At 45.4% G+C, this 27,259-nt stretch overlaps 1 protein-coding gene across 1 annotated transcript; it reads left to right on the top strand.

Annotated features, from left to right (window-relative positions):
* Positions 1–4,838: 4,838 nt before the first annotated feature.
* SRSF5 (serine and arginine rich splicing factor 5) lies at positions 4,839–26,611 on the top strand. The gene is made up of 8 exons (XM_033951695.1): positions 4,839–4,989; positions 6,040–6,190; positions 13,905–13,975; positions 14,124–14,231; positions 22,054–22,123; positions 23,274–23,347; positions 25,720–25,830; positions 25,947–26,611. The coding sequence occupies exons 2-8, from the start codon at positions 6,065–6,067 to the stop codon at positions 26,215–26,217; spliced, it is 831 nt and encodes a 276-aa protein (XP_033807586.1). The 5' UTR covers positions 4,839–4,989; positions 6,040–6,064; the 3' UTR covers positions 26,218–26,611.
* The last annotated feature ends 648 nt before the right edge of the window (positions 26,612–27,259 follow it).

A 27,259-nucleotide genomic window follows, 5' to 3' on the forward strand; every position in this document is an offset into this window, starting at 1 on the left:
AACTCTAGAAGAAAGCTCAAAAGCATCGTATGTGGCTTGCAGCATGAAGAGTCGAGTTGAGGACAGAGTTCTGATGATCTGTTTAAATTCCAGAAGACTTTGTTCCTCAAGAGCTGGGCATCAGTTTGAGGCATCAGTTTGAGGAAATAGTTAAAATAAGCAGTGAAAGTGTAGTTGTAATTGAGAATTCTGTTAGCCATCATGGAATTCTGATATAGCTTATGGCCAAACTTGTTCATGGTTCGGCCCTCCCTGCCTGGAGGGAGCGCAGCTAGAGCTTAGAAGGTTGAGCATTCTTTAAAGAAGATTCCACAACCAAGGACTGGTGGGACAATTGAGATTTCTCAAAGCCCTTGCAAGGTACTGTGTGATACCTGGATTCGAGCTTGGATGGATTGGCTGTAATGGAATAAGGAGTTTCAATATTCCTGAAGAAAGTTTGCTTCAATACTGGAGTCCATAGGAAGCCTCAAGGTCTCCTTGGGTGATTGAGGTAACTCCATGTCGGCCAAGTATTCAGAGTGGAGATCCAGCTGAAGAGTCTTCCCCATGTCAAAGACAAACCTGGCAAAAGAAGCAGACTTTGAGGTTGAGGCACTTTTAGGAGAAGGAGTGTGAGACTTAGGAACAAACCGAATAGGAAGGAGAAGCCTCTACTGGAATACTGAGAAGGAGGCTCAGACTCCAGGCGCAACCGTGATTGAAGAAGCTCCACTACTCACAACAGGAGGAGTTAGAGAGTGCTTGCACTTCAAGAACCTCGATAGTGACGTTCTTGGGGTTCCGAGGAACAGAGTGGCTCGAGGCAGGAGGAGAAGGGTCCCTTGGAGGTGGTCTCGATGGAGGAGGCTTCGACCTTGATGGACTGCGAGGAGAAGCAGCCGGTGTAATAGCCTTGCGAGACTTATGCTTAGATTTAGTAGAAGTCTTGGTAGCCTTTGATAAACGAGGCATAGAAGACTCAGTATCCGGAGGAGAGGGTTTCTGGTGTAGAAAAGGCTCCTGACTAAGCTTGAAAGTGAGATGCCTCGAATGCCTCAAGCGATGCCTCGATCGAGGTTGAGGAGACTGTGTCCGAGGAGTAGGCGAAGAGTCACTGGATGAGAAACAACGAGACTTCCAAGGCTTGCCTCGAGGTGCTTCAACAGGGATCTCAGGCTGGCTTGCAGGAAGCAAAGTCGAGGCCGGGAGAAGTTGAGCCATGACTGAGGAAATCTGAGTGGTCAGAATGGCTTTTAACATGTCCTCGAACATGGGCACCGAGACAAAGGGATCAGGTCTCGAAGGTGCAGTATTGCGCTCCAAGGAGGACAACCTCGAGGATGAGTATTCCCGATGCTTGGAGGCACTCTTAGCTGGAGGTCTAGAAGAGGCTGGCAGGACCACAGACACGGCCTGGGATGCCTGGGACTCTGGAGGCTTCTTAGGAATAGTACCTGAAGGAGAGACAGGAACCTTACCCATTGAGGAAAACTTCAGAGGAACTGCTAGCGAGGCCTTCGAGACCGGTGTCGAGGTTGAGGCCTTGGTGGAGGCAGATGCTGGCGTCGAGGTCTTGGAGGTCGAGGCCATCCCCGAAGCCGAGGTTGACACCTTCTCGGCCGTCTGGTCCATAGTGCCAAAAAATTGAAGAAGCTTGGCACGGCGTCTGCGAAGGGCTCGAGGTTGAAGGGTAGCACAGCACGAACAAGCACCCAGGACCCAGGCAAGCAATACACCGACTATGAGGATCGGTAATTGAAATGGTCTTGCCACACTGGCTACACTTTTTGAACCCGGTAAGAGGCCGGGACATAGAAAAAATAAAGGCCGACTTAACGAATGAGGTCAGCGGCCAGGCCTAGGCCAAAGGGCCGCTGACCGGAAGAAAAACAAAAAATAAAAGTTTTTATTTTTTTAACGAGAAAAAGAGAGTATGAAAACGCGAGCACAGCATCTAATAAAATAAAAATGCCGCGGTGAGAGTAGGCAACGAAGGCTGCAGAGCTGAAGTGAAGAGGACTTTTCGGCTCCGCGGAAAACGTTGAACTGAGGTACCTCACAGGTAGAATGCGCGCCCTCACTCGGTACGGGAAGGCACTCGCGCATGCGCAGTGCAGCACTCGTAAGCTCTTACAAAGATCTTTAAGCAAGTCTGCTTGAGAGGCTGTTCGCTGCGGGGCTCAGTCGGTGATGTCACCAACTGTTGAGAATATGCTGCCTGCTTGTCCTGGGATAATATCAAGGTTCACAACATCAAAGGCTGCTGAAAGATCAAATTGCAATAAAATTGCAAAATGATTCTGTGAAATTAAACTTTGAATTTTAGAGATCAAGGCTAACTGTACTGTAGTTGGAGCAAAAGCCATGTTGAAATGGAGATAGTATGGAAATCTTGTCTATATAACTTGAAAATTGTTTAGAGATTATGGACTCAAATAATTTGGTTAATAAATGTATATTAGCAATTGGGTGATCAATCTGTCAGAACAGATTGATCTGAGAACGACCTTTTAAAAAAGGGGTAAGAACTATATCTTACTTATAATTTTAATGCACCAATATATTCATTGTAACCCGTTCTGGGCTCTTTTGGGAGGACTAAAAAATCGAATAAATAAATAAATAAATATATGACCCCTCAATGTAGAAAAATAGGCAGAATCTAGAAAACAATTTATCAATGAAGCTAACCAAGAAATAGCCTTGCCTGGAATATCTAAAAAAATATACGATGGAGAAGGATCCAGGGAACAATCACTCTGACTTAGTCTATTGCATAAGGTCTCTAACCTGATCTTCCATGTATATGCAAATTCTTTCCAATATCTGTCCACTGGGATAGCATTTGTTGTTTCCAAATCGGGAAGTAAAATCTTATATTCTACTTTAGGGAAAAGTATCATTAAAAAACTTTCCATGTTCCTCTGCATTAGGTACACTATTTTCTCTTTCTTTCCCTTTGTAGCAAAGGAGGAAATGAGAGAAAGATGGACAATGCGAGAGGGAGACATGTTGCACATGGGTGTGGAGGAGAGGAAGAAATGCACAGGCAGGGGAGGGGGAAAAGTGGGAGATTGATCCAAGACAGAAGAGAGTCAGTCAGGATGCTGTACAATGGGAGGGAGGGAAGAGAGAAATGCTGTACTACAGTAGGAGAAACCAATGGACAGCAACCACTTGAAGCAGAATTGCAGAAGAAAGGAAACCAGAAAAAAAGAGAATCTGGAACCAACTCGTTGGAAAAATAAATCTCCAGACAACAAAGGTAAAACTACTACTACTATTCTACTACACACAGCACTGTACAGCAAACACACGAGACTGTCCCTGCTTGAAAGAGCTTATAATCTTAAAAAAACAAGGAATTTATTGGGACTGTAAACACATTAGCTTTGGGAAATGTATATGGCAGATATCTGTGTTGTGTTTCAACAGAAAAAAAAAAATGCATATCTGGTTTTATTCTCCAGTGGTTAAGTTCTTGCTGACCCTTGCTCTAGCTGTTGGGGGGATCCCCAAGCACTGCCAGCTGAGGACCTCCTCCAAAGTTGACTAGAAACTCTCCTTCTACTATGTGTAAAGCAGTCCCTGGCTGCTCCCTGAGCCACTGAGCCACTGAGGTGCCAGAATCTGTAGCTTAGAGACATTGCTACTGCCTATTGTTGGCTGCCTTCAGAGGATGTCTTCAGCTGACATAGTCTGAGGGTCCTCATCAACTGGAGTATTTATATTCACATTATATGCTTTTGCTTATTTTGTAGAATGGGTCTCTACCAGAGCCTCTAATTCAGTGGCATAAATTAAATGAAATAACTACATCTTAATGTTATGGGGACAGGCAAGAATGAAAAGGTTACTTATGGGGACTGATCAAATTCCAGCAGGGATGGATGGGCATGGGTTTGATTTTTGTCATTGTACAAATCTCTAGAGATCTGTATGCCATTTTTCCATGTGTTTGGGGGGGGGAGGTACTTTCCAGAAGCAAAGTTACATATATATTTTGGGAAGTTACATATATATTTCAGGGCATAGCAAGTGTCAAGACTGTTGGGCTAGTTTTGGAACGCATTGCCAAAGATTGTGGTAAGAGCAGATAGCGTAACTGGTTTTAAGAAAGGTTTGGACAATTTCCTGGAAGAAAAGTCCATAGTCTGTTATTGAAAAAGACATAGGGAAAGCCACTGCTTGCCCTGGATCGGTAGCATGGAATGCTGCTACTCCTTGGGTTTTGGCCAGTTACTAGGGACCTGAATTTGCCCACTGTGAGAACAGGCTACTGGGTTTAATGGACCATTGGTTTGACCCAGTAAGGCTATTCCTATGTTCTCATAAGTTGAACATTTTTCTAGCCAAATATGGAGTGGGGAAAGGAGCGTATCAGATACCTTTGGGCCAGTTCTGGGGAAGAGAAATAGAATAGCAGTGCCATGATTAAAAAAAAAAAAAAAAATGCTTGGGAACCACTGGTCCTGCTGAAAAGAAACAATACTCTGCTTTCTTTGGTAAATCTCCAATCTACACTGGCAGGAGTCCAGCTCATTAGGCAGAGTACTGTATCAACTTGCTGTGTCAAGCGGTCTACATATCTTCCTGCACAAATATTTATGCACTTGAAGCCCTATAATGAGCTTCTGCACGTGATCCCCCCAGACCATCCCTGAAAGCCTGACCCGTGATAATATAATTAGCGTTACTTTTAATTGCTTCTGCTTAAAGTAAAATGACAAGTGCCGGTTTCCAAGGCCCTAACTTTTTCGAGGCATGCAGCCTTTCAAGCAGAAGAATTCGCCTCGCTTGTCTCTCTTTTCTTTGCTATATGGTACGCCCCTCGAATATAAAACAATCTGCGCTTGCGCACTTCCAAGTTTTGGTTCAACATACAAAAGCGGAGTGCATCACGTGGCACCAAACTGCCGCAGTGCGGAAGTGACGTCGCAGAGGTTGTCCCATTTTCTGCGGTTGTAATATTATTGTTGCATCAGTTACAGAAGAGTCGTCAGGAAGGTAACTTTGTGCTAGGGGGAGAACACAATGATCGCAAGTTAAAAAACAAAAATAAACGGGGATGATCGGTGTAGTTAGACGTAAAAAAAAAAAATCAAAGTTATGATCTTTTTGAATCTTTGGTGGTTATTAATTTTAAATAATTTTTAGCATTACCGCTACGATTTATAGATAATATAGTTAAGATTTTAGAATGCAAGAGGGAGGGGGTAGAGAAGCAAGGTTAGGATCGCAGACTCGGGCCTGAGCTTCTCTCGCGCTGGCTTTAACCTATCGAGCGAAATGTAGCTGCGTCATGGTTCTCTCTGTCACAAAATGGCTGCTTGGAAATTGTCGACGATGAAAGCTTTCAGTAGTGTTGAAATGTTTAACTGAGCGCGTTTTTTAGCTGCCGTGCCTTTATATAAAATATATGTATCTTTGTAAGGGCAAGTCTCGCTTTTTATGTGGTGTGGATTTCCGGGCTTTCGAATTAACCGAATTGGCTTTTGTGTCGGTACTTCGCCGGCGCCATCTTGTGCAGACGACACCTTCCCACCGAGAGTCGCGCTTTCAGATCGAGAGTGGTTCTCTTTTCCCTCCAAGGAACCGCGATTGTAAGCCTAACGATGAACTCTCGCTTTCAAACGTGAAATTAAATAAAATCTTAGAAAAAAACAACAACCACGTGCAGTAATGGCCTTTTGCCGAAATTTGAGCGCTTGCTTTTCAACCCTTTACGGAACTGAATTATTTTTTTTCTCCACTCCCAAGATTAATGGTGGTACTTGATGAGAGCGAGTTTGGGGATGGGGTGGCGAACTCGTGCATAAAATGGCGGGCGAGGGTCGTATAACAATGTGGCGAGGCGGGAGCCACTTCCTCCGTCTGATGCAGTCTTGAAGGCGGAGAAAGGAACCGTGCCAAAGGACCACCCTCTCTCCTCCCATTCAGGACTTTGATCTCGCCCCACTTGCAGTTTGAGATTTCGCTGCTTTTTGTCCGTAGCAAAGAACATCCCTTCTTTCATCTGATCGTTGTCTTTTATTTTTTTTTTTATTTCTACTTTAGTTTGCGTCTAGTTAAAAAAGGCAAAATGAGTGGCTGTCGAGTATTCATTGGCCGCTTGAACCCAGCTGCTAGAGAAAAAGACGTCGAAAGATTTTTCAAAGGGTATGGTCGAATTAGAGACATCGACTTGAAAAGAGGCTTTGGTTTTGTGGTAAGTAAAAACCATTTTCTTAGGGTATTGAATGGGTTTGAAATTACAGATTTCAAGTTCACATATCAGGATTTTCTGTAAAAGTTAGCTGTAGAAGGGAAACAAGATTGGTAGGGTATCCTGTGATAGTGATGGAAACTTGAGGATTTAGACTGATGCAGCTTTTTAAAAACTGTTATTTTCAGACTAAAAATGTCCTCACTTCGATAAATGTCTAAAAGTTGAACAGACTACATAGCTATTGCTGTTTTTGTGCTGTGACTGGCAAAGTTTGCTGAGTCTTAAGGGCTAGATTCACAAAGCAAACCAATTGTGTACTGATTGGTTTGCGACCAGATTTCCCTCCATTATTCACTAACCTCTCTTGCGATACGCTTCAAATCCGTGCATGCAAATGAGAGAAACACATTCAAAGTAGACAGGGACGTGATTCACTACATTTTTAAAACCAACTGGGCTGGCCGATCAACCCATGAAGCGACTGCTGGGGACCAGTTGAAAACATCTTTCCGACTCTCCAGCTCCATAGAAGTCCTGCTCTCTGCACGCCCTGCTCTCTCCTGCTCTGAATCTCTCCTGCCCTTCCCCACAATGCGAGCCTGTGATTTTAACCTGCGGGTTAAAACCATAGGCTCGCTGGGCTAAAAAGTCGCAGCTCGGATGGGTCTAGATGCCTGCATCAGGATCGCACACCAGCGATCTGCCGGCAGATGGGGGCGTTCCACCGATTGCCCTCATCTGCATATTCAACTTTGACGAATTCATCGGACCTACCCAGATCAGCAACAGGTCGGTTCCGATTGGCCAGGTTTGTGAATCTAGCCCTAAGCCCTTTAAAGGTACAGATGGATAGGGTGCTTTGTGAGTTATTACTGTATAGCATTGTAAACGATTATCATAAAATTACAGTGGAACCTCGGTTTGCAAGTAACCTGGTTTGCGAGTGTTTTGCAAGACGAGCAAAACACTCAGCAAACTTTCGTCTCGCAAAACGAGTGTTGACTTGCTACACGAGCTCTCACTATGGTGGCCCAGGGGTGGGTACCTGCCTGTGGGTGCTGCAGCCCTTGCAGCATGGTGGTTTCCTTTCCCCAGGGTCCCTATGCGGCTCTCCTTCCTCTTCGGCCGATGCATCTGCCGTCCACTAGCACCTCCCGGCTTCCGATTCAAGCTGGCTGCTATCCTCCAGACGCATGCGCAGGACCTCTGAACTCCCCCGTCAAGCCGGCGCCGCTCCAGCAATACGCGCACCACGTACAAGCATGCAGGACGTCCTGCATGCTTGTACATGGTATGCGTGTTGGAGCGGCGCCAGCTTCACGGGGTAGTTCAGAGGTCTTGCGCATGCGTCTGGAGGATGGCGGCCGACTTGAATCTGAAGCCGTGAGGCGGTAGTGGACGGCAGAAGCATCAGCCGAAGAGGGAGGAGAGCCGCACGGGGACCCCAGGGAAAGGAAACCACCACGCTGCAAGGGCTGCAGCACCCACAGGCAGGTATCCACCCCTGGGCCATCATAGTAAACCTTGGTTGTGGAACGAATTGTTTCAGTTTACATTGTGGTCTATGAAGACATGTGCTTTGATATATGAGTACTTTGGATTACGAGCATGCTTCTGGAACGAATTATGCTCATAAACCAAGGTATCACTATTTATCCCAGGACAAGCAGGCAGGTATTCTCACTAGTGGGTGATGTCATCCGACAGAGCCCCGATACGGACATCTTGCAAGCATGTCTTGCTTGAAGAAACTCAGAAGTTTCGAGATGCCCGCACCGCGCATGCGCCAGTGCCTTCCCGCCCGATGTACCGGGCGTGTCTCCTCAGTTCTTTTCTTTCCGCGGAGCTGAGAAGTTTCACTTCAATCTGCGCTGACTGAATTTCAGTAAATTTGCCTTCTATTGTACCGCATTATTTGTTTATTTGATTTATTTCAACTTTAATTTAGTTTTCCTTTAAAAAAAAAAAAAAAGTTAAAATTATTTCTTCCGGCGGTTCGGCCAGGCCGGCCTCGTGGCTTAGGCCCAGCGCCTTTGACCTTGCGGCGACGATTTTCCGGCCTATGTCCCGGCCGATCACCGGTTTTAAAAAGTGCAGCAAGTGCCAGCGTGCGATTTCGTTGACGGACCCGCATCGACGCTGTCTTCAGTGTCTTGGTCCAGAACACGTTCCGAAATCGTGCCGGCCTTGTTCCACGCTTACTGCGCGCTTGTTTAAACGGCGCTGCTTGCTCTGGGAGTCGATGTTTAAGATGGAGACTGCCAAGGAGCCGTCTGCTTCCACTTCTACTGATGTTTCGCCGGTCCGTGCGAAACCTGCATCGACGACTCCTGCATCGGGCATTGTGAAGCCGGCATCGTTCACTCCGACTTCAGCCTCGAGTTCGACACCGGTGCCTGTCCCCGTCTCCTCGGCTCAGGTACCGCCTTCCACTGTCCCTCCGGTGGTCATCAAAGTGCCTAAAGCTAGCAAGCAGAAGCACTTGGCCGCAAAGGAGCGCGAAGACCGTGCTGGAGGACCCCCTTTCGGTGCGGATCCCTCCATATCGGCTTCGCTGCGATCCCTGCTGGAAGCTCAGTTTGTCGAGCTTATGCAGTCTATGGGACCCCGGCTTATCGCCTCCATTCAGGGTGACCTCCCGGTCCCGGGGGGCGGACCGCCCCCTCCCCCTCCTCCTCGTCGTTCGATCTCACTTCTCGACGAGGAGGGCGGCGGGAGCCTCGAGGCGAGCTTCCTTTAGTGATATGCCGCCTTTGGAGCCCATCACGCCTCCTAGACATCAGAGTACTATGTCAACCCCTGATAATCGGAGTCCTGGGCATACCGCATTGCAGGAAGAGTTCTTCCGCACTCCATACCAGGCCTGGGTGGCATCGCGTGAGTCCGCATCCTTGCCACCTCTACGATCCACTGCATCTAGTCCCATCCATTCCTTGGAGGCTTCTGGGGACCGGGCGATGCACAGGAGGTCTCGTTCCCCATCCCGACACCGGGAGGGGCATCCATCTCGACACTCCTCGCGTCATTCGGAGGTGTCTCTGCAAAAGAAGATGCAGCGTATGGGATACTCCTCCTCGGATTTATCCCCGCCTGAGGGACCGGAGTATGAGGAACCATCTACCTCCTATTCTCCTTGCCGCTCCCAGCTCTCTCTGGACCCGGAGGCTTCCACTTCTTCTAGTCCGTCTCGCCGGCCGGCGCTGGCGGACCAACTGTCCTTTTCTTCCTTCCTCCGACAAATGGCGGATGACTTGGATGTAACTTTGAACACTGGTTCTCGATATTCCAAGGAGTATCTGGACACCATGCATTTGCCTCACCCTCCAGCGGAGACGCTCCGGCTTCCTCTGCATAAACTGCTTGACCAGACTTTCATGCGCTGTTTTGAAACACCATATTCCATCCCTGCATTTCCCAGTAAGTTGGATGCTCGATACCGCATCGTCCACCACAAAGGGTTTGAGGGGGCGCAATTATCTCATCAGTCCCTTCTGGTCGAGTCCTCCCTCAAACGGTCTCATCCCTCCCAGGTTTACGCCTCAGTACCACCGGGCCGAGAAGGGAGGACGATGGATAAGTTTGGTAGACGTATCTACCAGAACTCTATGATGGCGTCTCAAGTGCTCAATTACAATTTCTTCTTTTCTTCATATTTGGACGACTTCTTGCCGGTGCTCCGCAAGTTCATACCTTTCATCGATGCTCAGGCTCGATACGAGTTTGAAGAGGTGGTGGCGACCCTTTCCCAGTTACGCCTCCAGCTGATGCAATCCTCCTACGATGCCTTCGAGCTCTCGGCACGTGCTGCTGCCTGTTCGGTAGCCATGCGTCGCCTGGCATGGCTTCGTACGATTGATATGGATCCGAACCTCCAAGACAGGCTTGCAAATGTGCCTTGTGCGGGGGCGGATCTGTTCGATGAGTCTATCGAGACTGTTACTAAAAAGCTTTCGGATCATGAGAAGTCCTTCCAGTCTATCCTACGGCCTAAGCCCAAGCCTCCACAGTCTCGACCCACTAGGCCGCCTTTGATTTACCAGCGGCGTTATCAGCCGAGGCAAGCTCCTCCTGCGAGACAACCTGCGAAGAGACAGCCTCCCCAGAAGCCTCAGCAGAAGCCTCAGATGCCGGCTGCACCCAAGGCTACTCAGCCTTTTTGACTCTCTTCCAGGGAGCATAACCGACCTCGTTCTGTCTCCCCCCGTTTTTCCCATTGGGGGTCGTCTCCATCATTTTTGTCATCGATGGGAGACAATCACCACGGACCTTTGGGTCCTTACCATCGTAAGAGAGGGATACTCTCTTCATTTCCAACGGGTCCCCCAGGACCACCCGCCAAGAGAGTATCCTTCAAACTTGACGCAGACCGCTCTTCTTCTCCAGGAGGCTCAGGCTCTGCTTCGGCTTCGGGCCGTCGAGCCGGTTCCATTAGATCAGCAAAACCGGGGGTTTTACTCCCGGTACTTCCTGGTCCCGAAGAAGACGGGCGATCTGCGTCCCATTTTGGACCTTCGAGTCCTCAACAAGTTTTTGGTCAAGGAGCGGTTCCGTATGCTAACCCTTGCTTCTCTCTATCCCCTCCTCGAGCAGAACGATTGGTTATGCTCTCTGGACCTCACATCCCTACAAGGAGGCCTACACTCACATCCCTATTCATCCGGCCTCCCGCAAGTTCCTCAGATTTCGGGTGGGAAATCTACATCTGCAGTATCGAGTGCTTCCATTCGGCCTTTCCTCGTCTCCCAGAGTCTTCACGAAGTGTCTGGTGGTGGTGGCCGCTGCACTCCGGAACATGGGTCTTCAGGTGTTTCCATACCTCGACGACTGGCTCATCAAGGCACCGTCGGCTCCAGAGGTCATTTCGGCGACCTTGACTACAATTTGTTTCCTGCAGAGCTTGGGCTTCGAGATCAACTTTCCCAAGTCACATCTTCAGCCCACCCAGTCTCTCCCCTTTATCAGGGCTGTCCTGGATACCATTCAACTTCGAGCATTCCTTCCTCCTCAACGCATGGATGCTCTCCTTCTACTCTGCCAGTCGGTGTCTTCTCGCCAATCCATCTCAGCGAGACACATGATGGTCCTCTTGGGCCACATGGCATCTACAGTTCATGTCACGCCTTTTGCCAGACTACATCTCAGAATTCCTCAATGGACCCTGGCATCTCAGTGGACTCAGGTGTCCGAACCGTTATCCCATCACATTGTAGTCACTCCTGCTCTACGGCAGTCTCTTCTCTGGTGGATGACCTCTTCGAATCTATCCAGAGGTTTGCTGTTTCACTCTCCTCCCCACCAGAAAGTTCTCACGACCGATTCTTCCAACTATGCATGGGGGGCTCATCTGGATGGTCTTCGCACTCAGGGGTTCTGGACCAGTGCGGAACGACTCCATCAAATCAATCTTCTGGAGCTCAGAGCCATCTTCAATGCTCTCCAAGCTTTTCAACATCTGCTTCACGACATGGTGGTCCTTATTCGCACCGACAATCAGGTCGCCATGTATTATGTAAATAAACAAGGGGGCACGGGCTCGGCCCCTCTTTGCCAGGAAGCTCTTCGAGTCTGGGATTGGGCTGTTCGCCACAACGCCTTCCTCAAAGCTGTCTACATTCAGGGGAAGGACAACGTCTTGGCAGACAAATTGAGTCGTCTTCTCCAGCCTCACGAATGGACGCTCCACTCCAACCCCCTTCATCAGATCTTTGCCCAGTGGGGAACGCCTCAGATAGACCTCTTTGCAGCCCCCCACAACTTCAAACTGCCTCAGTTTTGCTCCAGGATCTACACTCCTCATCGCCTCGGGGCAGACGCCTTTCTACTGGATTGGGGGAATCGCTTCCTGTATGCGTTTCCTCCATTTCCTCTCGTTCAAAAGACTCTGGTCAAGTTGAGATCAGACCATGCCACCATGATTCTGATTGCTCCTCGGTGGCCCAGACAACCTTGGTACTCCCTTCTACTTCAACTGAGCAGCAGGGAGCCAGTACTTCTTCCAGTGTTTCCTTCACTACTTACTCAACATCAAGGTTCACTACTTCACCCCAACCTGCAGTCCCTCCACCTGACAGCTTGGTTCCTTTCAACATAACTCCTCACCAGTTCTCTCAAGCAGTGAGGGAGGTCTTGGAGGCTTCCAGGAAGCCTGCTACTCGACAATGCTATTCCCAAAAATGGACTAGATTCTCTTCCTGGTGTATTTCCAATGCCACGGAGCCTCAGCGAGCTTCCCTATCCTCTGTGTTGGACTATCTTCTACACCTGTCTCAGTCTGGTCTCAAGTCTACCTCTATACGAGTCCACCTGAGTGCTATTGCGGCTTTCCATCAGCCTCTACAGGGGAAACCTTTGTCTGCTCATCCTGTGGTTTCCAGATTTATGAAAGGACTTTTTCATGTCAACCCTCCTATCAAACCTCCTCCTGTGGTTTGGGATCTCAATGTTGTCCTGTCTCATCTCATGAAGCCTCCGTTTGAACCTCTCAACAAGGCTCCACTTAAGTATCTCACCTGGAAGGTGGTTTTTCTGGTGGCCCTCACGTCTGCTCGCAGGGTCAGTGAGCTTCAGACCCTAGTGGCGGATCCACCGTTCACAGTATTCCATCATGACAAGGTGGTTCTTCGTACTCATCCGAAATTCTTGCCTAAAGTGGTTTCTGAATTTCACCTCAACCAATCCATCGTGCTTCCAGTGTTCTTTCCAAAGCCTCATTCTCATCCTGGAGAATCTGCTTTGCACACTCTGGACTGTAAACGTGCTCTAGCTTTCTACTTGGATCGCACAAAGCCACACAGAACTGCTCCTCAACTTTTCGTCTCCTTTGATCCAAACAAGTTGGGACGACCTGTATCGAAGCGGACCATCTCCAACTGGATGGCGGCTTGTATCTCTTCCTGCTATGCCCAGGCTGGATTATCCCTTCCCTATAAGGTCACAGCCCATAAGGTCAGAGCAATGGCAGCCTCTGTTGCCTTCCTCAGATCGACACCGATTGAGGAGATTTGTAAGGCTGCCACTTGGTCCTCTGTTCATACATTCACCTCTCATTATTGTCTTGATACTTTCTCCAGACGGGATGGACAGTTTGGCCAAACAGTGTTACAAAATTTGTTCTCTTAAGTTGCCAACTCTCCCACCATCCCATTGGGGTTAGCTTGGAGGTCACCCACTAGTGAGAATACCTGCCTGCTTGTCCTGGGATAAAGCAATGTTACTTACCGTAACAGTTGTTATCCAGGGACAGCAGGCAGCTATTCTCACATCCCACCCTGAGTCCCACCCACCTCCCCTGGGTTGGCTTCTCAGGCTAGCTACCTGAACTGAGGAGACACGCCCGGTACATCGGGCGGGAAGGCACTGGCGCATGCGCGGTGCAGGCATCTCGAAACTTCTGAGTTTCTTCAAGCAAGACATGCTTGCAAGATGTCCGTATCGGGGCTCTGTCGGATGACATCACCCACTAGTGAGAATAGCTGCCTGCTGTCCCTGGATAACAACTGTTACGGTAAGTAACATTGCTTTCAATTCACTTTTTCCTTTGGAGCAATGAGGCTTCTGTACTGCATGTTAGTCACTGTAATAGGAAAACCAGATCTCTTTGTAGCATACGGTCATCCCAGTGAGCACCTTGGTAGATACTGGAGAAACTGATATTTGCACTACTGTTTGAAAAACAATGTTCTGTATTTGTGTTAATAATACTTTTGCTCAATAGGAATTTGAGGATCCTAGAGATGCAGATGATGCAGTCTATGAATTAGATGGAAAAGAACTATGTAGTGAGAGGTACTGTAAATTAAAATTTTTTTATAGATGTACAAAAAAGTTGAAAAACCATATGGTTTACATATCCTTATTAAATACTGATGCTATTAATCAAAATCCTAAATCCACTACTTCATGTGATATAAATCTATGGATTTTTTCTATGTAGAGTTACAATTGAACACGCTAGAGCTCGCTCCAGAGGAGGTGGAGGAGGAAGAGGCAGAGGAAGATATACTGATCGTTTTAGTAGTCGTCGCCCTCGTAATGACAGAAGGTGTGCTGTTCAGAATCTTTGTACCTTTTTCAATAAAATGTCTATTGTTTATTACTTGACTGGGTTGTTTCACAAAGCAGGGTAAGCAGTAATGTGGGAAGGCATAGATAGGTCAGGTGTTTGTTTTACATCAGTATTTATGTGAAGAAAATGCTATTGTCCAGACAATCAAAATTTTTTAAGTTGCCACTGCAAGTAGCTTCCTCAACACCTTTGCATAAAGGTGAAGCCACGGTGTCGGTGGCAACTAGATGGTATAATGATGGGACAAATAAGACTAAATTTCATCTGCCATTCACTTTTTGAAAATTAATGTGGGTAAAAGCAAAGTGATGGACATTAGGAAGAATATTCCAAATCATAGTTACCTGATGCCAGGGTTCACATAGGGAGTCGGCACTCAAGAAAAAAGTTCTGGATTTCAGTATATTGTCCATGACGTGTGGCATGGGCCAAAATGCAAACAATGCTAGAAATTATTAGGGATGGGATAGAAAATAAGTATTATATCTTTGTATCTTTTCATGTTGTGACTTTACCTTGTGTATCAGAGATATAGTGAAAATGGAAAAGTTTCAAAGAAGGACAACTAAAAATTAAGGGGATGGACACCTCTCATAAGAGGAAAGGCTTCAACTTGTAAAAGATAACTGAAGGGGGGGGTTGTTATGATAGAATCCTCAATGGGATAAAACAAGTAGACTTGCATGGGTATTTTTGAAGTTACATGGTAACAATACTTTTAAAATAAGGTGAAATTATTTTTTCACACAACCAAATGATTAAGCTCTGGGACTTGTGGCTGAAGTACCTGGTAATGTTAACTATTCTAATTGTAGCTACCATGGGCATTCAAGGAACCCAAACAGCTGCTACAGTTCAAAATAATGACCTTGGTTCAAGGACTGACAGCATTACTACTTCTGATTTTATTAATTTAATTTCCAACTCCATATATTTGTACACCTTAGTTGCCAATTATACAAGTCAGAAAAATGCTTTGCTTTAAAATTAAGGGAAGAGTGTCCATCAACTCTAGTGTCATGCTTTCAGAAGGCCACAAGCACCTGGCAGAACAAGACTCTTAATCCTAAGTACTGGCTTTTCATGTAGTTTATGGATCTTTTTTAAACCAAAATACAAAAATGGCAGTTATTTGATCTGAGTTATGCATTTTAAAGACATCCTTAAAAGTATAGGTTAATATTGAAAAATAACTAGATGTTTGGTGCCTGGATTCAAGGGAGATGTTGACATAACCTAAACTCTTTCAAAATTTGACACTGATCTATGCTGATTCTCTGCAAGGACTTAAAACAGGATACGATTGCCTCTGAAACCACATGTCAGGGCTACCGAGTTGTGGACTTACTGGGCTTACTTAAATTTCCAAGTATTGTCGGAAAGATCTGGCAAACTTACATTTATCATTTTTATATGCCTGATCTTTGCTTTAAAAAATTCAATACATTTTATTCCAGTGCAGTAGGTGAGACATTCTAGGCCAGGGATCTCAAAGTCCCTCCTTGAGGGCCGCAATCCAGTCAAGTTTTCAGGATTTCCCCAATGAATATGCGTTGAAAGCAGTGCATGCACATAGATCTCATGCATATTCATTGGGGAAATCCTGAAAACCCAACTGGATTGCGGCCCTCAAGGAGGGACTTTGAGACCCATGTGCATCTGCAGAAGGAATCCACTCCAGATTTTCCTTTTGCCTTTGCTGTACTTCACTGGGCTCCTTAGCTCTACGTGCAGTTCTTTCCTTCTGCGTGTTTACAGGAGTGTTCTGTTCTCCCCATTTTATTATTTTATCTGGTGTATTTTTGTCCCTCTTTTTTCCCCCCCTGAGATTGTGGTGCTTGGAGCATTTTTCAGCTCTGCCTGCTTTGAGAACACAGAGACTTCGGTCTGCCTAGCTGCAAGCCGATTCCAGTGGGTACCTGTTAGCCAGCCTTGGAGCTCAGGGCCGTCTCTGAAGTGGAGTCTCCTGCTGTTAAGCAGGGGTCAAGGGCAGGCTGTTGGGCGCCCTTAGGAGACTCAGCAGTGGTCTTGAAGGGTGCTGGCTACGTCTTCTCACCTCCGCCTGTTCCGGTGCGTATCCGTTGGTCCGCAGGGGTGGATGTGCCGTCTGACTGGCAGCCTGAAGATAAGTTTCACAGAGGCATTCCCAGCATGAGGTAGTGATTCTCTGTTAAGGGAGGTAAGGCAGATTGCAGCACAGATCTTCAGACAGATCATAGTGAGTTCAGGCTGTTACAGACTGAGGTGAATCGGAGATTGTAAAAGTGGGGGTTTTCAGTGTTCATGCATGTTCCCCTGTGTTCCTCCACCAGAAAAATCCTAAAATCGCTGTTTTTTGTGTTTTGGGAAGTGTAAAAAAAAATCACTTTTGGTGCGAAGTTCTTGGTGTTGGCCATCTTGGATTTTTAGTGGTCTGTTTTTCTAAATCTCCCTGCTTCTCCAAAACTGCAAATTTTGCCTGGAAACCTGTTGGGATGGAGTCCTTGGGCTCTTCTCATATAGATTCTTGCCATGGTCGTACAAATTTAGCAGTTTTATAGCATCCTTGTGCTGTGTGATGTAACCAGAGGAGGCGGCAGCATCTGGCCTAGCCTCTTCTCTGCTGAAGCAGGTAACTAAACGCTTACCCCGGCCGGGCGGCCTTCTTTACTTTCGAAGCTCAGCATGGCTGTTCCATACTCAGACCCTCTGCAGCCTAAGAAACACAAATTAAGATGTCTCAAGGGTGGCTGTACGCCATAGGAGCCAGACACTTGTTCAGAATTTATGAAATTTTTGTGCAATGAGTTTTAGAACAGGCATTCTCCCCCTGCGCAGTCCCAGTCTGCCTCTGGCGGCTCTCAGTGGCATTGCTCCTTTGGACACATCCTTGACTCAGCCTCCCGCTTTTCTTGCACTGCCCAACCCTGACTGGGGAATCCTGATGTGGATGACTCCCTTGCTGACCCGTTAGTTGCAGGTGCAGCACTTCCTGGGGTGAGAGATCAGTGACTGTGTGCTGGATCTCTGGATCCTTCTGGGGTTTTTGAACCTGGAGATGATCTCAAGGTCCTGGCTTAAGTCTGCAATGTTGCCGGACCATATTTCTGAATCGGTGCAGCAGTTTAATTTGGTCAGTCAGCCAGCTCCATCCACTTCCTCGTCCTGGCTTAGTGATATGCATTCGCAGTCTGCTACTTTTCCCTGCGGCCTGATAATGAGCATTCTGGTTTCGCAGCAGTATCACTCTCTGGAAAGTGCCTTTAAAATTGCCAGAGCCAGGGTTCTATGGTTGCGCAGGTCATTAAATGCACCAGTGAAGGTGGTGTGGTGCTAAAGGATATGCAGGTCCTCCAGAAACTGACGCAGCTGCTTTAGGCATCAAAACTGTTTTGACATCATTTGTAACATGCGCCGTCTCAAGTGCACACACTGGAGAGTGAGGCTGTGGCTCCTCCCCCTTCTTTGGCTGGGACAGTTTATATTGACGCATTCCGTAAACTGATGCGAGTTTTGGCATAATGACAAATTTAGTCACTGTTCCTGTCCTTGCAGGAAACATCGATGAAGCCGTCCACACAATATGCGCAGCATAAAGGGCAAATAGAATGCTAGGAATGATAAAGAAGGGGATCATGAACAGATCAGAGAAGGTTATCATGCCGCTGTACCGGACCATGGTACGCTTCACCTGGAGTACTGCATCCAGCACTGGTCGCCGTACATGAAGAAGGACATGGTACTACTCGAAAGGGTCCAGAGAAGAGCAACGAAGATGGTTAAGGGGCTGGAGGAGCTGCCGTACAGCGAAAGATTAGAGAAACTGGGCCTCTTCTCCCTCAAACAGAGGAGATTGAGAGGAGACATGATCGAAACATTCAAGGTACTGAAGGGGATAGACTTAGTAGATAAGGACAGGTTGTTCACCCTCTCCAGGGTAGGGAGAACAAGAGGGCACTCTCTAAAGTTGAAAGGGGATAGATTCTGTACAAACGTAAGGAAGTTCTTCTTCACCCAGAGAGTGGTAGAAAGCTGGAACGCTCTTCCAGAGGCTGTTATAGGGGAAAACACCCTCCAAGGATTCAAGACAAAGTTAGACAAGTTTCTGCTGAACAAAACATGCACTGGTAGGGCTAGTCTCAGTTAGGGTGCTGGTCTTAGACCAGAGGGCCGCCGCGTGAGCGGACTGCTGGGCATGTTGGACCACTGGTCTGATTCAGCAGTGGCAATTCTTATGTTCTTTAAGGAGAGAGGGAAGAATCAAGAGTATGGGCACAACCACTGACCCTCAAGCCTTGCATTGAAGAGTGCTGGTGTGGAAGGACTGAGGTTGAGATAAGACACAAAAGAATGACACAGGATTGTTTCCTGCGGTTATCTGCAGGGACGGGCAAGGTGATGAATTTTGTCACTCATTCGCTAAGCGTACTCCCATCTGCTTGCAGGATGCTGTGGATCAGATGATGGGCTGGTGATTCCACTTCCAAGGCTACTTGGGCTAGACTGCCCTTTAATAGGTGGTTGTTTGGCATAGGTGTTGACGACCTCATGAGTTCTGTGATGGACCGTCGCCCTAAGACTTTGCCTGATAGTAGACCTCTATAGTTGATTTAATTTTCATGGCTTTTGGCGATCCTAACCATATGCAAGTGCTACTTTGAAGAGATTGTCACAGGGCAATGACGGTATTCTGGCTACAGGTATTCCCAGCCTTCCACCTCCTGTTCTGCGCCCTCTGCCAAAAAAGCACATTGATGTCAGGCCGAGGGATGCCCCTCTACATATAGGGGGCAAGCTTTCAGCATTTCTTCCCGTCAAGATTTGCATTATGTCTGACCAGTGGGTCTTGGACAGTATTTGGTTGGACTACAAACTGGAATTTGCCCAGCCTCTGACGGATTGGTTTATGGACTCTCCTACAGGTTGCCCAGACAAAGCGCTCAAGTTTCAAGCCACCGTTCAGTGCTTTCTGGATATTCAAGTTATAGAGTCTGTGTCGCCTGAACACTCTGGTCAGGCAGATACTCATACTTTATCATGCTAAAGAAAGACTCCGAAGATTGGAGAACTATTCTGGATCTTCAGCACATGAATGCGGTTCTCAAAGTTCCACGCGTTCACCTGGAGAGACTGTGTATTTGGTCATGTAGCAGTGGCTCCAAGTCAGTTTCTTGCCTCTCTGAATGTCACGGAGCTATGCTTGCGCATTTTTATTTTCCTGCCCACTGCAAATTTTTGCAGTTTCATGTTCTGGACCAGCATTACCAATTATCGGCTCTGCCTTTTGGGCTAGCAACAGCGCCCCAGACCTTCACTAAGGTGATGATGGTCATGGCAGTTTATCTGCAGAAAATGGGTCTCCAGGTTCCCTCTTACTTAGAAAACTGGCTGATCAGAGCACCCTCGTTCGAGGACGGCACACAGAGTGGGTGCTTCAGGTGCTGGAGGATCTGGGTTGGATTGTCAACTTCAGAAAGAGCAATCTGATGTCTATGCAATCACTGGAATACCAGATACTCCCTCTTCGGCATGGCTGCAAGCAGAAACTGTGGGCCCAGATTTTTTTCCCTTCTAGAGCTGCCAGCTCCTTCAGCATGGGACTATTTTCAAGTTCAGGGATCCATGGTTGCTACTTTGGATGTGGTTCCTTGGTCATGTGTGCACATGCACCCCTTCAGCATGCTTTGGTTTCTCAGTGGGCTCTGCACAGGGATGCCTTAAAGGCCTGTCTTCCTTGGACTCTGGAAGCTCGTGTAAGGGGCATACCGCTGCAGATTGCCTCCTGGATAATGGTGATGACAGATGCCAGCCTTTGCGGTTGGGGCGCTCAATGCAATTGGTGTCCTGTTCAGTGGAAATGGTCAGTCAGCCAGTTGGAGCTCAGAGCTATTCAACTAATCCTGATGCAATTGCAAAAGACTGGAGTGCTTAGGCAAGGTCTTCTCTGACAATACAACGGCAGTAGCCTATGTTAAATCGTCAGGGAAGGGACCAAGAGCACCTCTGACTCTGCTGCACATGTATTGGGAGTTGACAATATTCAGGCAGATTTCCTCGGCAGACAGACCCTGAATCGGGCAGTAGACTCTGTTCGCAGTGGCATTCTGAGCCATAGTGTGGCGCTGGGGTTGGCCACACTTTGACCTCATGGCCACAGTAAGAAACAGGAAAACAGATCATTTCTTCAGTCGAAGATCTGAGTCTGGAAGCTAGGGGCTCGACGTTTGGTGCAGCCGTGGCCTCAGGAGATTCTCCTGTATGTCTTTCCTCCTTGGCCAATGATAGGCTGGGTCATTTGGCGGATTGCAATCCACCTGGGCTTTGTTATTCTGGAGGCTTCAGTTTGGCCTTGCAGACCATGGTAAGCAGATCTCATGGTCTGTTCAGGGGTTGCGGCTTACGGCTGAGCGACCATCTGGATCTACTCATGCAGGGTCCAGTCTACATGGAGGATCTGCTTCACTTTGTTCTTATAACATAGCTCATGAGCGCACAGCCTTAGAATACAAGGATTATTCTCCTATGGTTATTGATACTCTTCTCAAGCCTAAATCATCCACAGTTTCTGATTATGCCACAGTGTGGAAGGCCTTACAACATCGGTGCACCCACGACCAGCTCTGACCTCACTGATTCTCACATTTTCTTCAGGTTGGCCTGGATAAAGGCTTCACTGTGGCATCTCTTCAGGTTCAGGTGGCCAGGCTTTCTTGTTTTAGATCCCATCATTAGTTCTCATTGACATTGATCCTGATGTCACTAGATTTCTGAAGGGGGCTCTTCACATCAGACCGCTGGTTAAGCAACCTTAACCTTGTTCTGTCTAGCCTTACCAAGGCTCCTTTTGAGCCCCTTCAAGAGGCTTCCCTCTAGGACTTGATGCTCAAAACCGTTATTCTGGTTGTCATTATTTTGGTGCGATGTGTCGGAACTACAAGCTTTTTTTTTTTTTTTTTTTTTTTTTTTTTTTTTTTTTAAACAAAGAACCATTTCTCCATATCTCGGAGATTGAATTGTCTGTAGGGAACCCACAATCAGGAAGTATTTGCCTGCCTTTCAGCTTACTGGTTCCAGGACACAAGATCTTGCCTGTAGAAGAAACTGGATGTGCGCCGAGTTCTTCTACGTTATCTGGAGGTCACTACCTTTCTACTGATTGTTTATGCTTTTCCAAGCTGATTCTTGGATGCTTGTCAGTCCTTGGGGGCTGGGAAGAATTTTGTTCGTTTCCATTTTATATGGGAGTAGTTCTGAGTTCCTTTGCTGTCTTTGGCGGTTGCCATTGCTATTTGATTTACTTTGTGAGCTGAGCAGTTTGTTTCTAAGCCTGTTGCTACAGGTGCCTCTACTTCACGTGTATTGGATGGCTCTCAGCATTAACTGTAGGTGGAGCTAAGGAGCCCAGTGAAGTACAGCAGAGGCAAGAGGAAAAATCCAGAGTGGATTCCTTCTGCAGATGCACACGGCTATAAGGATATTACCCTTCTAGAATGTCTCGCCTATCTACTGGAAAAGAACTTACCTGGGTGAGTATATAATCTCTTTTTAATAGGTGGTTCATGATTTTTGGAAAATTCCAAGTAAGATATTTACTGAAAATATTTATTTAAATTCTATATTCAGTGACAACTATTCTCCAAGGTTCATCCTTCTCTTCTGACAGATTTGTGTGTATGTATATGTATTTTAAGGGACACTTCCATCTTGGCACTGCAATTTTTTGTATTTATTGTAGCTTTTATTTTTTAATGTTCTCAAAGTGAGAGATTTATTCTGAGCATTGGCTTAGATTGTAACACTGCCTTCTGATTTTTCTCAGAAATGCTCCACCAGTAAGAACAGAGAATCGTCTAATAGTGGAAAACTTATCTTCGAGAGTGAGCTGGCAGGTTTGTAGAAGTGATTACTGAAAATCTTTTGAGTTTGAGAATATAAAGCTAAACTTTTTTTTATAGCTTATACTTTTTTTTTTTTTTTTTTTTAAAGTATGTGCATCACAATTATTTAAGTAAATACATTTTACTTCCACTTCAATGCTGTAAATATTTGGGAAGTGACTAGTTAAAAACTGTAGCAGTAACATTTGTAAATTTTGGTTAGGATTTTTTTTCTTGTTTTTGATACAATTTTAACTAAATATTAAACCCTTTATTTGCCAGCCTATCTGTGTGTCGGCCTCGTGACGAGGAGTGCCTGTGGGTTATCCTTATCGCTCTGTCTTGGTCACTTTTGGTTGGGCCTGGTTGAATTTGCCAGTCAGCTCCTACAGAGTCAGTTGGCCTCCTCTCTAGATCCGTTGGTGGTCTAGACAATATCGGAGCATTCCTTAAAGTGCCAGGTTGCAGCGACCCCCCTGAGAATTGATAAAGAGGTCTGGTCCTTAAATTGAGAGCTGTTCCTCCTGTAACGCTTCCGAATGAGGTCCTGGTCGAAAAGAGTTGAAAGATACGAAATTAGGTGGTCGTTGGAATCCTGATCGCATTAAAGTGGTCCTTGGTAACATCACAAGATTAGAAAATGTCGGCCATCATCCTAGTCATCTAATAGGGAGGGTCATGCGATTAAAGGCTTCCTCCAGTTGGGTAGTGTTCACCAAATGGGTGGCGAAGAGCCAGTCGGGCATGTATCGTGATGGTGCCTCCAAGCACTTAATGCAGTGTGCTGCTTGAGTAGCCTAGGGAAATGTAATTGAAGGTAAAGTAATCTATATTTCTAATATATGGGGCACAAAATAACTGGTATTATGTAAAGCTTTTAGGTATTAATATTAACTTGCAAAATTTGTTCATAGCATTCAGCTTAGTGTAGAAGTAGATGTACTACCACAATATGTAGAAATTTATTACTTAAAAATTATTTTAGCTTTTTAAGATATACTATTTTCAATTATTTCGTGCCCTGAGACTTTTCCAATTCTGATGCAATACAAATGTGGCAGGTGTATTCCATATTTGTACTTTATCTGAGAAAATTAACATTTTTAGTATTGTGTTTTCTTTGTATGTAATTTCTCTGCTTAACAATTTGGTCTTGTGTTAGGATCTTAAAGATTTCATGAGGCAAGCTGGAGAAGTTACCTTTGCTGATGCACACCGTCCTAAGCTTAATGAAGGGTAAATTTTTTAAAAAATATTTTAATCGTATATAAAAATACTTCTCAGAGTACAAGCAGGCATAATAATCTGATGCATGTGGTTGATGTCATCCACAGAATCTGGTATGGAAATGACCAAGTGCACTAAAATCTTTAGGCAGTGGCTAGAGAATGAGGGGAAAAATTTGTCCCTGTTCCCGCGTGCCTGGTCCCTTTCCCTGTAAAACGTCTGATCCCATCTGCACAGGCCTTGAATAGTTATTTCCTTAGCAACAGCAGCAGATGAATCCAGAGACCAATGGGATAGCACACATCTACCAGCAGGCGGAGATAAAGAAACTGATTAACAGGTGGTCCTATTGGCTGACACTCCTCCTGTATCTTCAGTATTTATTTTATTAAAGTATAAAAAAATGATATTCTGTACGATTGCCATTTTATAAATCTCAAATAATGCAGAGCAAAGATCAGCAAAACCCCTGTCTCCCCTCCCTCTCACAAATAACCCTTCCACTATCGAGAAAACAAATTACAGAATTTTACATAGAAAAATCAAGCTAACAATACGTTCACACATGGCAGGAATAGTGTTAGAGGAGTGCAACTAGAGCAGCTGCCCTTTGGTCAGAGAGAGCCTAAACCAGTTGGAAGTTAAAGAAGCACGGTCTAGGCTTTATGGTCCCCAGTTATGTCTAGCTCTAACAGGAAACTACAGAAAACCTGATGGTTACCTATTAATTAAATCCAAAATGAAGAACTATGCAAAATGACACTGCAGGTGATATTTTCTCTTATATGAATGGGAACAAGCCTCAGATTATGGAGTTTCACCCATTTCGCGTTTTCTCAGAGAGAGAGACAATTCTTTTCCTGCTTGCATCACCTGCTTGAACCCATCCTCCCTACCATGATTCTAACAATTCATTCTTTAGTCCTTAAATTACTTTATCTCTTTAATTCATCACTCTTCAATCTTCAATTAATTTATATTAAAAATCTAAATTAATTTCTACTAGTTTATACTAAACTGTTTTTAAAAATCTCATAATTCATTAATACTTTGTACTTAAGAAACCTCAGTTCATGAAAAAGTGCACTGGTGCTTCTAAGTGCTATGTCAAAAAGTGCATTTGTGGTGTAAACTACTTGAGTTCATTTTAGACTTTGAGAACTTAAAGTACTTAGCTTATGCTCTTTAGAAACCAAGGCCATTGCTTATTACTTTGTCATCCAATGCAGCCTGCGTTTTGCGAGATAGAATTATATACCCGCTACGTCAGGGAAAAGTCTCTCTAGCAACGTTGAAACATAAAAAGCAAAAAATTACTAACTCTTCAAGAAAACCAACTAAATACTTTTACCTTATAGAGAATTCACTTTTACCTTCTCTGGGCTATCAACATGCTCCTGACGTTTCTGAGCAACAAGTGAACAAGGCATTTTACTTAACAGAACGACATGATGTCTAGCACGTACACATACTCAAGCCTAATTAACAATTCTTAAGGTGGCCCTCCAATTGATTTTCAAAAAGCAAGCATCAATGGACAAAAGAATAGCAAATAATCTAATATCCCAGCTTCGAGAACGGTATAGAAAATTGAATAAATAGATAAAATAGAAGAGGAATGCTGAAGAAATATTAGATTTGAGAAAGGGGGGGGGACACAGGATTGATTTTGGGCACAGAGGGGATACGAACACAATAGTGTTGATGAAGGAAGATGGGCACAGAGGAAATACTAGAAAGGGGAGTATAGGAGACAGAAAAGATGCATAGGGAAAAAACACAGGTGGAAGATGAATGGTGAGCAAGGAGAAAAAAAAAAGATACATAAAATGTAGCAGATGTTCAGTGAGGACAGCAGGCATATACTCTTATTCCCCCCCCCCCCCCCCTTTTAGTTAGTGCTTAGCTTTGTCACTGAGCTGATAGTCCTGCAAGTTGATTTCAGATGGTAAGGCACCTGCAAGTGCATGGTATGGGCACTGCCTAAAGATTTTAAATGACAGTGCACTTAGCATTGTCTGTACCATGCTTTCTGCATGGCATAAGTCGAAGGTGGTGTCTGGAACTAGGCATCAAGAGTTGAGATGGACTACTAAAAGATGGGGAGGAAGGGGAAAAGATAGAGTTAATTCACATCCAACCTGCTACCCTTTTTGCAGCACAAGAGGGTCTTGCTGTTAAGATCTTAAATGATCTTAGCTTAAACTACTAGTCTGAAATGTTTTTGTCACGCCCCGGTATGAAATGGCTGACTTCATTTTCACTATAGAAGGAATTTGTTGCTTGTCTCTGTCCTACTTGTCAACAAAAATAAAATTGTATTGATGCCTATAGTTTTCACTGATCTGCATTAATGCACTGAAAACAAATTTGTTTTTCAGGGTGGTTGAATTTGCTTCATACAGTGACTTAAAAAATGCTATTGAGAAACTATCTGGCAAAGAAATTAATGGCAGAAAAATTAAGTTAATTGAAGGCAGCAAAAGGCACAGGTATTCACCTTTTTTTAATGTGTTTTAATGTGTCTTGTGACTTAACTTTATTTTTGCCTTGCTAGGAGGTTTTGCTTTAAACATGGCTCAAATATTGTTTTGTTATATTTCTTTAGTAGGTCTAGAAGCAGGTCACGTTCCCGCAGCAGAAGCTCATCCAGGTCTCGTAGTCGTTCCCGGTCCCGAAGTCGCAAATCTTATAGCAGATCGAGAAGCAGGAGCCGTAGCCGAAGCAATCGCAGCAACAGAAGCAAGTCTCGCTCTGCTAGCAGGTCTCCAGCACCTGAGAAAAACCAACCACGGGCAGCCTCCTCAAGTAGATCAAAATCTCCTGCTTCAGTGGATCGACAGCGGTCGAGGTCAAGATCTGCTGAAAGTGAAAATTAAACTGTAAATATTTTGTCTAGAGGGCTTTTTAAAATACTTGCTAAGACTAATGGTAAGTATGTACATTTTGTGGGGGGAGGGTAAGGGCTTGGAAAACTAAATGTGGACCACCAAGGGAACTATTGAACTGATTGTATTAAATGTCTTTTTGATAAACATTTCCTGCTCATTTTGTGAATGTCTAAATTGTAGAGTTTATTGACAGAGCTCTTTTTGAAGCCTTTTTTCCTTGAAAATTTTTGGAACTTCCTTATTAGTTTCAGATATTTAAGAGCTCAATGTTTGCTGTACATAGCTTTATTTTTGAGACTATTTGTTTTGCAATTCACATTTGCAGATCAGATAAGCTGTTGAACATGACAATAAATCTTATTAAAAATGCTGTTTTGAGTCATTTTCACATCAGGTGTTTTTTTTTGTTTTTTTTCCCCAGGGTCACAATTTGTATAGTATAGTGTTGATTTTTTGGGGGGTGGGTAGATTCAAACTTTTTTCTCTGCAAGATAAATAAGAGGTGCATATTTTGTTTTGGGTTAGGATTGCTTCTTGGTAGGTACCTTTTTTATGTTGGCCAGTAGTCTAGTACAGGATGCTAGACTTTTTTTATCCCAGGACAAGCAGGCATGATATACTCACATATGCGTGATGCCATTCCACAGCATCCTAGCGCAGAAACTACCAAAGTGCATCCGACCACTGACTGAATTTAAAAAGTGCGGTAGTTGTCAACAAGCAATTTCAATTACTGATCTGCACAAAGCAATTTCAATTACTGATCTGCACAACTGGTACATACAGTGCCTCAGTCCCCAGCACCGTTTCGACACTTGTCCCAGTTGCTAAACATTTCAAAAACGCACCAAAAGCCAGCTTCTGCAATAGTAGAGATTGTTCGGTATACACATGGAGGAGAATTCAGCATTGCTGATGACAACAACAAAAACATCAGCATCTGTGTCTACAATTGCTCCAAAGGTATCTAGAGCAGTAACATCGGAAGCTCCGACCCTAACCCCGATGTCCAACGTTCCTTCCTTAGATA

Source organism: Geotrypetes seraphini, chromosome 7 (assembly GCF_902459505.1).
Source record: "Geotrypetes seraphini chromosome 7, aGeoSer1.1, whole genome shotgun sequence".
Lineage (NCBI taxonomy): Eukaryota > Metazoa > Chordata > Amphibia > Gymnophiona > Dermophiidae > Geotrypetes > Geotrypetes seraphini.